The 14,485-nt window shown below is 42.2% G+C and overlaps 1 protein-coding gene across 8 annotated transcripts in view; it reads right to left on the minus strand.

The window, feature by feature from the left end:
• Window positions 1–14,485, minus strand: part of RCBTB1 (RCC1 and BTB domain containing protein 1) — a 79,430-nt gene that overhangs the window by 12,184 nt on the left and 52,761 nt on the right. For all 8 annotated transcript variants that reach the window (XR_012378806.1, XM_073894594.1, XM_025874939.2 and 5 more), the window contains 5 exons: window positions 10,928–11,094; window positions 7,738–7,896; window positions 4,194–4,301; window positions 3,673–3,815; window positions 2,487–2,677 (listed from right to left, as the gene is read on the minus strand). Coding sequence is in view for 7 of the 8 variants with exons in the window: in XM_073894594.1 (XP_073750695.1) it covers window positions 2,487–2,677; window positions 3,673–3,815; window positions 4,194–4,301; window positions 7,738–7,896; window positions 10,928–11,094 (768 nt within the window). In the remaining variant the exon portion in view is untranslated. The remainder of the gene's footprint in view (window positions 1–2,486; window positions 2,678–3,672; window positions 3,816–4,193; window positions 4,302–7,737; window positions 7,897–10,927; window positions 11,095–14,485) is intronic.

The following is a 14,485-nucleotide window of genomic DNA, read 5'->3' on the forward strand; positions in this document are numbered from 1 at the left end:
AAATTAGGTAACACTTTCCTGTGCTGTAAATGCACAGGTAGAAGGCAAACAGGAAAACAAAAACAATCCCAGAGATCACTGGCAATGCGCGCAGGTGCTGGGGACACAGGCCCCTAGGATGAGAAGAGAGCGTGTCTCTCGGCAGCCTGCTGCTCTTGGAGCAGGGACATCTGCTAAACTGAGGCTGAAACTTAATAAAGAAGCTTACCCAGGAGTTTTACTATCAGACTCTCCCAAGGAAATGGCATTTGCCCAAGCCCTCCCCCGGGCTCCTGCAATGCGGAGCTTTTCTTGGCTATGGAGGGAAGCGGACAATCTCTCAAAAATCAGGCTTTCCCTGACCCTATCACCTGGATCCCTGGCAAATAAAAGAAAGGACATGACTAAGATGGGCACGGAGTCCAAGGATGGAGATAGCTCCCCGCTGCCCCATTCACAAAATAACTTCATACCAGCCCCCTCTACTCCTGCATCAGTCCTAAGACCTGAATAACCCTCTTCCCCCTCTTGGTTTCTGGCAACAAGTACAATACCTTCTTCCAGAGAAGAAATATTCTTCAGAGGTGTTTCTTAACCATCTGAGACTTTCTTTCTAATGCTCACTTGAGATGGTAAACTGAGAGAAAAAAACTTTTCTGACTTTTAGTGGGTAGATGGGAAAGAAGTCATCTAGGAGATATACTGAATGATCCTCTCCTCCAAACTTAGCATTCAAAAATGTTACAACTTTTGTTCTGAAAAGGATGTCTTTTCAGGATTAGGATTTTGAGAGGCAAATACCTGGAGCAGCTTTTTGTAAACAGGCCCTGGTTAAGCAGCACACGGGATTCTGAAGATGTACACAGTGCTTGGCTGTGCATGCTACACATATGTGTGATTATGGCCAAACAGTCCCATTGTGTAAACCAACTTTTTTCAAATCACAACATTCACTGCAAAAAAATATGGTAGGTGCACCTGGGTGGCTTAGTTAAGTGTCCAGCTCTTGATGTCGGCTCAGGTCAGGATCTCAGGGTTGTGAGATCGAGCCCCACATCGGCTCCATGCTGGGCGTGGAGCCTGCTTGAGATTCTCTCTCTCCCTCTGCCCTTCCCCACCCTCCACACACTCTCTCTTAAAAAAAAAAAAATGTGTATATTGTATTATTGTTAAAGAACCTGGAAATGTTCAACTTATTTCACTTCAAACTGAGCAGCAGCTTAACTCTTCCTAAACATACTCTTGCCCCCATGACCATAAAGACTGATCATCTGATAATGAGACAGCCACGGCTAGCTGTCTGGCTCACCTTGAGCATGACATGCATGACAAGACTGGCCTCGATACCACCTGCTAAAGCAGCCCAAACCCCATAGCTGACAAGAGCTACATTAATTTTCAAGCACGGGGCCAGCCTGACCCACTTGTTCCTCTGCATATAAAGAACTTAGGAGAAATACATCAGCAAAGCGGGCAGAAATGAACAAGAAATGAAAGAAAAAGAGATTGAACTCATCTTGTTGATGGCTACTCAGCTTTATGACACCTTACCATTTTCCATCGATGGACTCTTAAGACAATATTCAGAAAAGGGACAGACTACATAACCAAAGATCACCCTAAATTATAGTACCCTCTAAAATACCTTGGTTTTTATGCCCTTCTGAAATAAAAATATTTGAGATGGCTTGAAAGAAAAAGGGGAAAAGAAAGTGGAATTAACACATCACCCTAAAAATTACAAGTTTTTCATTTTTTAAGCTCACTTTTAGTTCATATTGAATTATGTAATAGGTCTAGTATGACAAAAGCACTTAAAAACAGGTTACTCCAAGATTTGTATACAAATGTTTATAACAGCACTATGCATAACAAAGGTGGAATCCATCCAAATATCCATCAACAGATGCACGGAAAAACAAATCGTGGTCTATACATACAACGGAATTTCATTCAGCCATACAAATGAAGCACTGTGTGCTACAACATGGGCAAGCTTTAAAAACATTAAGTAAAAGAAGCTAAACCCAAAAGGTCACACATTCTATGATTCCATTCATAGGAAATGTCCAAAATAGGGAAATCCCTAGAAACTAAAAGCAAAGACGTGATAGCCAGGGATGGGGGTTAGAGAGAATGGGGAGTGACTGCACAGGTACAGGGGTTTCCTTCAGGGAGATGGAAATGTTTCAGAACTTGGATATAAATGGCAGTTGCACAACACTGAGGACGTACTGAATGCCTCTGAATCGTACACTTTCGAATGGTTAACTTCATGGACGGAAATCTCACCTCAATTAAAATGAAGCACTGAAGGGGAGAAAACAATAAGTAATATTTTAAAACCTATGAATGAATTTTATTATGCAAATCTATTTTGAGGAAAGGAATTACAGCTATTGGAGAATAAAACATTCTAGAACCTGACAGAGCAACCATAGAAAGAGAAATAGAGTGGTCAGTTGCTAGTACCGCTCTTCCTGGGCAGGAGCCCCGAGCTTTCTCACCTACGGACAGGAGGCGCCACGAGACGGCAGGCGTGGCAAAGCAGGCGAACACGTCGTCGGTACAGGAGAAGTGGGTGAGGTGGGGCAGGATCACCGACTGGCCCCGGCACTGGCCCCACATGTACACGTGCCCGCCCTGGGTCTTGGCCGCCGACGTGTGCGCGGAGTGGCAGGCCGCGATCTCTACGACCCTGAAAAGTTTTAAGAAAAACGTATGTCATTTCTTTATCACAGAAGCCGACAGCACACCACACAAGGCAGATAAAGGGGTCATGCTTACAACACCACAAAAAACAGCCCAAGACTGAGGGATATTAGTTATCAGGTCATAAGAACAAAACTGAAAGATCACAACAAGAGTAGTGTGTTTTTCCCTTGCTTGCTGCCCCACTTCTCATCCTAAAGTCATTCTGAATTAGGATAAATAACACAAACTGTTGAGGACAATTTGGAAAAAGGCACTAGAAACCAAAGTAGATGAGGAAAGTGGACAGAGGCAAAATGTCCTGACGTTTCGGGGGGGGTGTGGGGGCTTAGACAGTAGGAAAAAAAAAATAGTGTCTTCAATATGCCATTTCCTTGATACAACTTTTTCTCCCACCCCCTAAATAAGCACGAGTCTCGGGGTAATGGACTCTGAACATCCTAATCCAAATGGACATCAAGCCAAACTTACATTTCTCAGTATGCTTCTTAGGCCAGGTCCTACAATCAGAAGTTAACCCTCTAAAACTTAGTGAGCAAGGACTCACAATTTGGCTGAACAAACAAAGCATCTATTCCAGTAACACATATTAAATCAAATCAATATCTAAATAGATAATGTCCTTTTAAGAGATTTTATTTATTTAGAAGTTGTTTTAGTTGGCTCAAAGTCAGTACTATACTCTGATTTTCTACCTGGTGACAGACCCTATTTTACTTCCCTACTAGATGGGCCACAAGAAGGCAGTAAGAATTACACCAAGATGCATTAATGCCTATCAATCACAGGAGGCTACTTTAGAGAGCTGCATTAAGAATCACATCAACTTCATGTTCCCTCTGGCTGCTACTCAAACTCTTGTTCAAAATGACAATGTTTAGAAACAGAAGAGTTACAAAAGCCAAACCCCATAGCTCAGCACACACAGCCCCAAATCCAAAACCACACACACAACCCCGAGACACGGTACAGCCCAGTTACCTTTCTTTCTCCACCATGATGTGGGCGGGGCTTAACAGGTTATTTTTATTGCCAGTTCCCAGCTGCCCGTAAGTGTTAGCCCCCCAGGCATAGAGCAGGCCCTCATCTGTTAGTGCTAGAGTGTGTGCATAGCCGCAGACAATCTGCAAGTAAATGTAAATGGTTACCATCAACAGGAAAACAGGAAGGGCAGAAGAAAACATCTACTTAAAGATCACAGCAAGCTTCTGCAGAATGCCAATTCATCATCAGGTATGGACTGACATTCTCAGAACACTGAAAAAGCATTAGAAAAGCCCAACACTGAGACTACTAGATTTTTCCAATCGCTTTTTTTTTTTACTTGTCAAGACTGATGTGTCACCACCATGGTGTTCCTTCTCATCACGGGAATTTAGGGAAGATGAAATTGTAAATGTGGAAGATGAAGGCACACATTGTTTGAAAAGATTTCCTGAAGAGTAAATCCCCAATGTTTCTCCAAGCCGGAGGGGAGCCGCAGCAGAGCCCAGCACACGTACCTGGTTCACACACACGCTGTGCAAAGCCGCCACTCGCACAGGGGTCAGCTGATTGCCATTGTTTCCCAAGCCTAGCTGACCATTGCCATTGTAACCCCAGCCGTACACCTTAGAGAGAGAAAGGGAGAGAACTGGCTTTTAAAACTGTTAGTAAGAGGGAAGATAGAAAAATGCAGTCCACCTAAACAAATCAAGTACTTTTCCACTTCCAACACCCACGTTCTACTGTGATCCCACAGAGATTTTGGGGGTGGGGATGACAGAATTTGGCACGAGTTCCCCTACTCTATAACTTACTGTTTGGATAGCCCTGGGGCAAGGCATTTATTCTTGTTTTATACATGAGAAAGCTAATAATGCTCATTAACAATTATGAAGCACCTCTTAAATGTCAGGACATGATAAAAGGTATAGGAAACTAGAAACTAGAAGTTTTTGGTCGCAGTTTAACAGGAGAGATGGACACTTGCAAAATTTTTGCAGTTAGGTGGCGAGTGCCATTCTAGAGATACAATCAAGGCACTACAAGAGCAGAGAAGAGAAAGGACTTAGCTATAGGAAGCTAGTTTAGGAAACACTTTCAGAAAGCAGATTTGAGCAGAGATAAATGGAAGTGAAGGTATTCCGGGGAGAGGGCACAGAATGTTCTGGAAGCAGGTTCTAAATACGAGCAGGTGGGCCTGGCAAGACACATCCAGCACAGTGACAGGGCGAAAGACTAGAAGGAAAAGCAAAGGCCAAGGGGATGACGTGCCAAAATACATACTAGGGAATGTAAAAAGCATCTATGGGCCTTCCACTGAAATATTTCACACATCTTGGAAAGATCATGCTGGCTGCACATAAAGGGGGCTGGACTATGTAAGACTAGAGGCGGGACAGCCGTTCGGGAGATACATGAGTCTCTCATCAGCACACAGATGCGCTCTGCTGAGGGTCTAAACTATGGGACCCAGAGAGAAGGAATGGACAGGAAAGAGGCTAAGAAGACACAACAGAATGTGGTGACCCCTTCACTCCCCAGAGAGCGGAGTCATCAGCTGAAAGCAGCAGAGCTGGAGAGAGGTTTGCCAGCAGTGGTAAAGGTTTAGAATGGCAAGTGTGGGACACAGGAGAAAGCACTGACTAGGAACAGACTAAAGGTCTGGTCAAATGAGAAACCTGAAATGTCTGGTGGCACCATGACAATGCAAGGCAAACAGATGAATGGGGCTTTTCAGGGCAATGTGACAGAGGGGGAAAGGGGGCAGAGAATTTAGAGTACTAGCAAGAGATGGTTAAAAGCACTTTGCATATCATAAGGCAACAGGTTTCAACTTTCTGCAGAGAAATTTGGCTATCGCTATCAAAAATTTTAATGGCACACCCTCTGACCCAGATATCTTATTCCCATGAACTTATTCTACAGAATACTTACAGAAGTGTACAGGGATACACAGTAACACAGAAAGTCAGTGCTACAATGTTTAGAAAAAAATTTAGAAACATTTGAAATTTCCATTAGTAGAGTTCTGGGTGTGGGTCATCCAATTCGGAAATCTAAGCAGCCATTATAATGGAAAGCAGCTATAAATGGTCTGATAATAGATTCAGGTAAACTGTTGTTAGCAGGAAAGTTGCAAAATAGCAGATAAAAGCAGTACCTATAATAATCCCATTTTTTATGAAAGATAATTACATTCACCCCATACAGAATTTTTTATAGGAAAAAGTCCAAAAAGATATACCTCAAACTATTAACAAGACTGGAGAAAAGGTACTCACTTTTTACTTTACTTTTTACTGTTTCATTTCCTTTCATTTGTGAAAATAACCACATAATTTTTAAATTAAATTTATTTTAAAAATAAAGGAAAAGTAAAGAATACTGAGATGGAGGATGTCCAATGACTATCCCAAGAAATTCTGAAATCATCCAAGATGACATCAGGATTGGTTCAAAAAATAACACTTCTGGTGAACATGGCATGAGGAAGAGACTCATCAAATCAACTGTGTTATACACCTGAAACTAATGTAAAACTGTGCGTCAACTGTACTTCAATTAAAAACAAAACAAAACAAAAAACAAAAAACAAGCTCATATATACAGAGAACAGATTGGTGGTTTCCAGAGGCGGGGGACTGGAGAGCGTGGGCAAAATGGGTAAGGGGGGGCCAAAAGGTACAAACTCCAGGAGCACCTGGGTGGCTCAGTTGGTTAAGCGACTGCCTTCGGCTCAGGTCATGATCCTGGAGTCCTGGGATCGAGTCCCACATCAGGCTCCCTGTTCGGCAGGAAGTCTGCTTCTCCCTCTGACCCTCCCCCCTCTCATGTGCTCTCTCTCTCATTCTCTCTCTTTCAAATAAATAAAATCTTAAAAAAAAAAAGGTACAAACTCCAGTTATAAAATGTCCTGGAGATGTCATGGACAGCATGGTGACTGTAGTTCACAACACTGTACTGCATATCTGATTGCTGAGAGAATAATCTTAAAAGTTCTCATAAGAAAAAAACTATATGGTGACAGGTATTACCTAGACTTACTTTGGTGATCTTTAACTACATATAAATATTGAATCATTACATTGTACACCTGAAACTAACATAATCTACGCCAATTATGCCTCAATAAAAATAATTTAAAAAAAATAAGTTAACATAGGTGAGTATTCAGAAAACTGTAAAATACTCTAGCACTGCAATGCATAACTCACATGTCTGTATCCAAAGACATATCTTTGTGGGGCGCCTGGGTGGCTCAGTTGGTTAAGCATCTGCCTTTGGCTCAGGTCATGATCTTGAGGCCTTGGGATGGAGCCCCATGTCAGGCTCCCTGCTCAGCAGGGAGTCTGCTTCACCCTCTCCCTCCGCCCCTCCCCTGCTCATGCTCTCACAAGCTCTCTCTCTCTCTCAAATGAATAAAATCTTTTAAAAAATCACTTCAAAGACATTATCTTTGTATACTTTTTCTTCACTAAGACATTCATAGGTTGGTAACAGGTCTATTTAAGTAGAAGTTACAACCAGAATAATTGTATAGAAATAACCATCAGCTCAAAGGTAACCATGGTAAAGGGTCACTAAAAGTTGAGTTTGTGTAAAAGTAGCCAACAACAAGTAGGACAAGAAATTCTGCTTCTGTAAGTTGCTTCCTCCTGTGAACAAACTCCAGATGCAGGTGCACTGGCATCAGTCGCTGCTTACAAACATCATCAGCTAACTTTAAAGAGTGCACATTTGATTTTTTCATTGGATGAAAGCGGTAGTATCAAACTCTTCGTTACACTAAATCACATGCACCTATGGACATTACACTATTTGGATCTCACAAAAAAATAAAGTGTCCTTACTTGCAGATAAATCCTGGAATTTAAAAATTCATACTGAGGAGCAAACACCCTCCAGATACTCTCTCAATCAGTAATCAGTTAACTTATCAACAAAACTATCAAAACAAAGCACTTTTCCTTCCATGATCCCATACATGCTCCTCATGAAGAAAATGATATTTCACTGAGAGAGGATGTGAGGATGGCGTGGGGGGGCGCAGAGATAGCTCACCTCACCATTGTCCAGAACAGCCATGGATGAGGTCTGACCACAAGCAATGCCAACCACCCTCTTAATATGTAAACAGTTTGTAACTTTTCGAGGAGTTGGTTGATTTGTTGTAGATCCTGATCCCACCTGGCCACAGTTGTTATAGCCCCAAGCAAATACCTACACAAGACAAGGGAAAAAGAATGAATTCCTAGTAACAGGGTAAAAATTCTAGCTCTAACACACATTAATAATCATAAAATAAAAATATAACCACTTAATGTATATTTATAATGTGCTACATGGCTCTAATGTATCATTAGAGCTTCCCAGGCACTAACTTCTTTAATTTTCATAGTAATCCTGTACGGTGACCCTGGATAGATACTATTGTCACCCCCATTTTATATACAGGAATGGAGACAGAGAGGTTAGGCGGCTTGAGGTCCCACACCAGTAAGCAGTAAATGTGGCCTGTGAACCCAACAAGCACAGCGGTGCTGCTAACCACTGCACTACATTGCCTCCGTCATTATGACGGCCGTATGTGGTTTTTCAATCTGGCATCAATAGGAAATAAGGCATAGACCACATAAGTAGCAGTGACAGGAAAAATCTGCTTAATTCTTTGGGCACAGATATTCCTTTTTTTCCCCTTCATGGAAAGCTTTCAAAGCCATACAGTGCTCCTCCTGTCTCACTAATCGCCAATACTGAATATTACATAACCTTTCCTGATGACTCACGACCATCACGATTATAATTATCGATCACGGTTACAGGTCATAACACAGTAAGGCTCACAAGTACCAAAGAGGTGTCTGTCCCTACAGAAATGATACCAAGTTGTTAGGCTATTCTTGGTACTGTTTTCTCTGCATTCTCATTTGCTGGCTGTCAGCTCCAAGCAGCTCCCCTCCTCAAATGCATCCTGTGCACTTTTGGCCTATGATTTGCCATAATGTGAAAAGCAGATGTCTAAAGAGACACAAATAAATCTCTAAGCTAGTTAAAATCTGGTAACAAAGATGAAAAACAAAACAAAACAATCACTTCAAGTTAATTACCAACTAAGCCTATCAAACAAGAGTGTGACCAGAGAGAAGAATTAGGGGAGGGCCAACAGCCAGGGAAAGAACTTCTTCCACACTGGGAGAATTTCTAAGGACCCCCACCCCTTTCACTTGCCCACAGGTGGTGGTCCTCCCACATCCTGAGGTCTGGCCTCCATAATTCTCTCCTCTGTCAGCACTTCCTATCTCAGCTCACATGTCTGATGCTGCCCAAGGCAACAATAGCAAAACCCATGGCTGGCTCCTCAAAAGAATATGCACTGGAGGTTCATTTCACAGGTACAAAATAACCTGCAACACTTCCTGAGAGTGGGTTCACAGGAAATGTCTAGTATAATAAAGCAAATATTTAGCACAATTATCCAAAGTAGCATATGCTTACAGTTAAAGTAAACCAGGAATCCAGGCTACAAATTAGGGAATTCTAATTTTAACAATCATTCTTCTGGCACTTCTCAAGTATCCCAAGCTCCCTTGCAATGCAGCTGCCTTTTATTTAAAAATGAGGACTGGGGTTCCAATAATCAAAAACAGACTAGCAACTGTGGATACAGGGCATAAGACCTGGGTGCTAGGCCTAGCCCCAGCACATCCCAGCCATGAAACCTTGATCTCCCTCAGCTTCTCTGGTTTCTTCACCCATAACCTGCCCCACATAATAAAATCACTGTTAACACCAATGAGGGATTTTAAACAGAACAGAATGATCTGTGTTTTAGAAATCACAGGGAGTAGGGGCGCGGCTGGGTGGTGCAGTCGGATGGGCGTCTGAACCTTGGCTTCAGCTTGGGTCGTGATCTCAGGGTCATGAGACTGAGCCCCACATCAGGCTCCTTGCTCGGTGTTGAGTGTGCTTGAGATTCTCTTTCCTCCCTCTGCCCCTCTCACTCATGCTCTAAAATAAATAAATAAATCTTAAAAAAAAAAATCACAGGGGGGCAGAGAGGTAACACTTAACAGGGAGACCAATTCAAAAGCTATAGAATAAAAAAGACCAGGGCAATAGCCCAGGCAGACAGCAAGGTCTGATCTAAGGTTATAGAGATGAAGAGAAACAAAATGAGATAACAGATTGGAAGATAAAATCAATAAGATGAGGAAACTTTCAGATAAGCACGGAACTTGAGGGTGAACAAGTGGTACCACAGCCACCGGTATGTTGGTGAAGTTGTTTTCTATGACATCATTACATTTACTGAAAAACAAAACAGACCTTAATGGATGGGGTAGTTAAAAAAACAACTAAAGTACAGAACACGGTCATATACATCTGATTTATAGTCTTAGCAAAGAGGAGACTCAACTGCCTCCAGGCTGAAGTCTACTATCATCAAAAGAGTGGTCCTGATCACATAGGTTATGTTAGAAAAAGAGTGTGTTCCCACATGTTTTTGTTTTTTTTTCCCCACATTTTTAGCTGTGCACACAGGACTACAATGTTTACACTATCCCAGATATAAATATGGTCACTATTTTTTTTAAAAGGCACTTTCACAATAGCCAAAAGGTGCTAACAATCCAAATATCCATCAACAGATAAATGGATGAACAAAATATGGCATATACATACACAGAATATTATTCAGTCTTAAAAAGGACAGAAATTCTGACACATGCCCCAATAGGGACGAACCCTGACAACATTATGCTCAGTGAAATAAGGCAGTCATAACAGGATGAACACTCCATGATTCCACTCATATAAGCATATAGGAGCATGTGAGAGTAGTCAAACTCATGGGAGACAGAATGGTGGTCACCGGGGACTGGGAGGGAAATAGGGTTATTGTTTGGTAGGTACAGTTTCAGCTCTGCAAGATAAAGAGAGTTCTGCAGATGAATGATGATGATGGTTGCATAACAATGTGAATATACTTAATGTCACTGAACTGACATTCAGTAGATCCCATGGATATAAAAATATATATGCATATTTTATACACATAAAATTTGCCATCCTAACCCATTTTAAGTGGTTAAAGAGACCATGGCAACAGTCCAGGCATATGATAAAATGGTTGCAGAAAGTGGTTCTCACACATCCTGAGGTCTGGCTTCCAAAATGCCTAGGATGGCAATTTTATATTATGTGTGTTTTACCACAGTTTAAAAATAAAGAATAAAAGCAGGGTACTTACCTCTCCATCAGCTGCCAGAGCCATTGAATGATGTGAGCCACAAGCTACTTCAACCACTTGCTTGATCAAGAGATTGGTACACACTTGGATGGGAGCAATGCCTTGGTTGGTCGTCCCATTCCCAAGCTGGCTATATCCATTGTGGCCCCAGGCATAAACAACTCCATCTATACAAGACGGCCACACACAAAGAATCAACTACAAGAAGGAATGGTAACCCCTGTACTTTCTTCCCCGGACTTTGCACAACTTACTCTCCAACCTTAATTTCTTTCACACTGCCTCCTCTTCCCAATAAAGTGGTTACTGATGAAGGCAAAGGGAAAGAGGGACAGGTGAGGAAACGAGATAGAAAAATGTAAAATCATTCAAGAAAGGACTTGACACTAACCTAGAAAGAAGACCAGCTTTACGGTCAGAAGTCAGTTTGTATACACAAAATCAGGCTGTCTGAACACACTGATTCATCTCAGTAGTTTCTGTGTCAGGTACCAAGCAAAAGGCAAAAGACATAAGAAAGCTCAGCACTAGTCTTTACTATCATTTTACCAGATACCAAGTCTCAGGGAACCACTGAGGTAGGGGGGTGTGTGGGTGTGGGTGGGTGGGTGGGTGGGTGTGTGTGGGTGTGTGTGGGTGTGTGTGTGTGTGTGTGTCCTCACAAAGTACAGAGGAAAGAGGCATACTACTTGCAAGAGGAAAGAGATAGGACTTTTTGTATATACTACATACAAAAATGCAAGAGCTTCCCTCAAGCAGACTGTTATTGGCATAAAATCTGGCTCAATTTTTCTTAATGACTTTATCTTTTTGGGACTCTGATAGAGGTAACTTCTGTTTTCCTCTCTAGAAGTACCACTGTTTGGTGCATTTCCTCCTACAGCGCACCTATGTGTCAAGAGCAGAGACCTCGAAGCTATGCACTCTTCTCATGTCTTTCCCCCCGTAATAAAACATCCTGCCCTATTAAGGACAATCTAGACCTGGACACAATGATATCCAAGAGCAACACCAGAAATCCAAGTGTTACTGTCAGGCTGCTGACTCGCTGCAATGGTCCCCAAGCAACCAGAGGAAAGGTACTCAAAATTAAGTAGGTTTCTTGATTATCTAATCTAAATCTAATCTTGAGCTTCTCACAAGAGGTTTTCCATATTACAGAGATTATGACAGAACCCATAAATGGAAAATTTCATCCTAAAAAGGATGAGGCTACAGATTGAAAAACTGTAACACCGAAAAAAGGGAAAAAAATTAAATATTAGGAAAAAAATACTTATAATTTATATTACTAGGAGACAATAATCTCTAATATAAAAAAGAGCTCCTAAAAATACAAAGAAAAAGACCGAGAACCCTCTAGAAATATGAACTGATGGTTCACAATGAAAGAAATGTAAATGACTCTTAACCATATAAAAAGATACCCTCACTCTTAAGAAAAATGCAAATTGAGAAGAGGGGACTCCTACCCACCAAGGCTACCACCTAGTTACTACCATTGCCGGAAGTCTGCTATGTTAGTAACAAAGACTAATGCAGAGTCCCTGCTACAGCATCACCCTTTAAAGAGACCAACTAGCTATTTGGTAATAGCTGACTATTACCAAGCTGACTCCAATGGACCCTTTCTATCCTGGAAGGAGCAGCCATTCATACTAACAGAAATCAACATATAATCAGAGTATGGGTTTCCTGCCCACAGGGCCTCAGCTAGCACAGCTATATGAGGGCTTACAGAGTATTTAATCCAGAGTATCTGATCCCACAAAACATCTCATCAGACCAAGGCAGCTACTTTATAGCAAGAGGCGTGGCAGTGCTCACATGACCATGGGGCTCCTGGTCCTGTCTCATGTACTGCAACACGCATAAGATGTCACTGGACACAGAGATGACAAGCCAGCTGAAGGTACAACTGAGGCATCAGCCTGGAGATAAGACCAGGTGAGGATGGGATGCTAAGCTCCAAGGTACAGATTCGGAATCAGTGACCACCAGATGGTGCTGTGTCCCTAATAGGTAGGATACGGGGGAGGGGGGGAACCAGAGTGGCTTATATGAGGGACCCTACTGACCATGACTCCCAGTGACCGACTTGGGGAATCTGTGCTTCCTGTCCCTGAAATTATAGGTTCTGGTTCCCTAAGCGGAAACACTTGCACTAATGGACACAGCAAGAATCCCACTGAACTTTAAGTTACGGCTGCCAAGGGCACTCTGTGTTCCCAAAACATATCAGAAGACACGGATCTGAGCAGTGCCTGGGAGAGAATGAATGACTGCTGTGCTGTGTCACCCAGATGCCCTCAGGATGAAGGACCTTATTCTCCAGATGCTGGGCTCTTTCCAGCTGCCTGTTCTCCGCCATCAGTCCTCTCCAGAGTTGCCCTTGGCAATCACCTTCTTGTGATTGTTTTGCCATTATTACATTATTATTTAACCTTACTATTATCACATTATTTTACTATCTTAAGATAGTATATATATCTATTTCTTCCCTTTTTATTTGATGAAACATAGGAAAACTGAGCTTCCTGAGATCACTCTTAGTCCCAACTCCCCAGGAAGTTTTCAAAGCAACCCCATCCAATGGGGCACCAGCACTGATTCCCCTAGCCCTGCTCTTGCTGCACAGTTTCTGACCAAGGATCAAGCTTCAGAATCAGGTGAGGGTCAAGAGATGAGCGAGTGAAACCAACCAGGATAGAAGGGAGAGCGGGAAGAGGGAAGGACCTGGGAAAGAGAGAGTACGGAGGGAGGCAAAGAAGCATTCCATGAAGTTCTGACCTTCAAGGAAACTCAGCTTTCAGAGACTGGATGCCGAGTTGGGGAAGTGGTCAGAAACAGCTAATTATATAAGTAACCTAATTTAATGTTGCTTCAGAAGACAAAAAAAGAAATCCACAAGCCCTAGGTCTATTAAGTAAAGTGATAATACTAAATGAATATTGATCTTCAGAGTAGTCACCAGACAGGACTAGATTTTCTTCTTCTTCTTTTTTTTTTTGAGGAAAGCCAGACTGCCACATGTAGCACCTTATTTGGATGTGTCTGGAGTCTTGGAAGCTTGACTACCCTACGTTCTCCTACAAATGGACTTCAAGAGCTTGTTCGGAGGTTCTAGCAGGGGAGCGCAGCTACTTGTCTACCCCTGACTCCTCTGTGGGAAAGGTCGTCCTGTCCTCTCCAACTGAGCACACAGCTTCAGGAGGGATGCACACGGAGCAGTGAGGGAGGAAGGGGGCACCCACCTACCCAGCCAGATCAGCTGTAACAACCCTGACGATCAATAGGGTGACAGATGTGGCAGCCAGATCACACTCACATACTAGATTTTCAATTTAATAATGTAGCATTGATCAAAACATTCCTAAAATACCTTTTAGAAATAGCACACAAGTGAGTAAAGCATGGAGAATTGAACATGTTTTTATCTTTATTCCTTCCCCAAAACCTGCTGAAATATAGTGAAGGGAACAATTTTTTAAAAAAAAGGCATAAACACTCAAGGACAAAAAAGAACAATAAAGAAGAAAATACAATAGGAGAGATGAC

The sequence above is a fragment of the Callorhinus ursinus genome, unplaced genomic scaffold (genome assembly GCF_003265705.2).
Source record: "Callorhinus ursinus isolate GAN/ISIS: 27379988/994484 unplaced genomic scaffold, GSC_fseal_2.0 scaffold7, whole genome shotgun sequence".
Classification (NCBI taxonomy): Eukaryota; Metazoa; Chordata; class Mammalia; order Carnivora; family Otariidae; genus Callorhinus; species Callorhinus ursinus.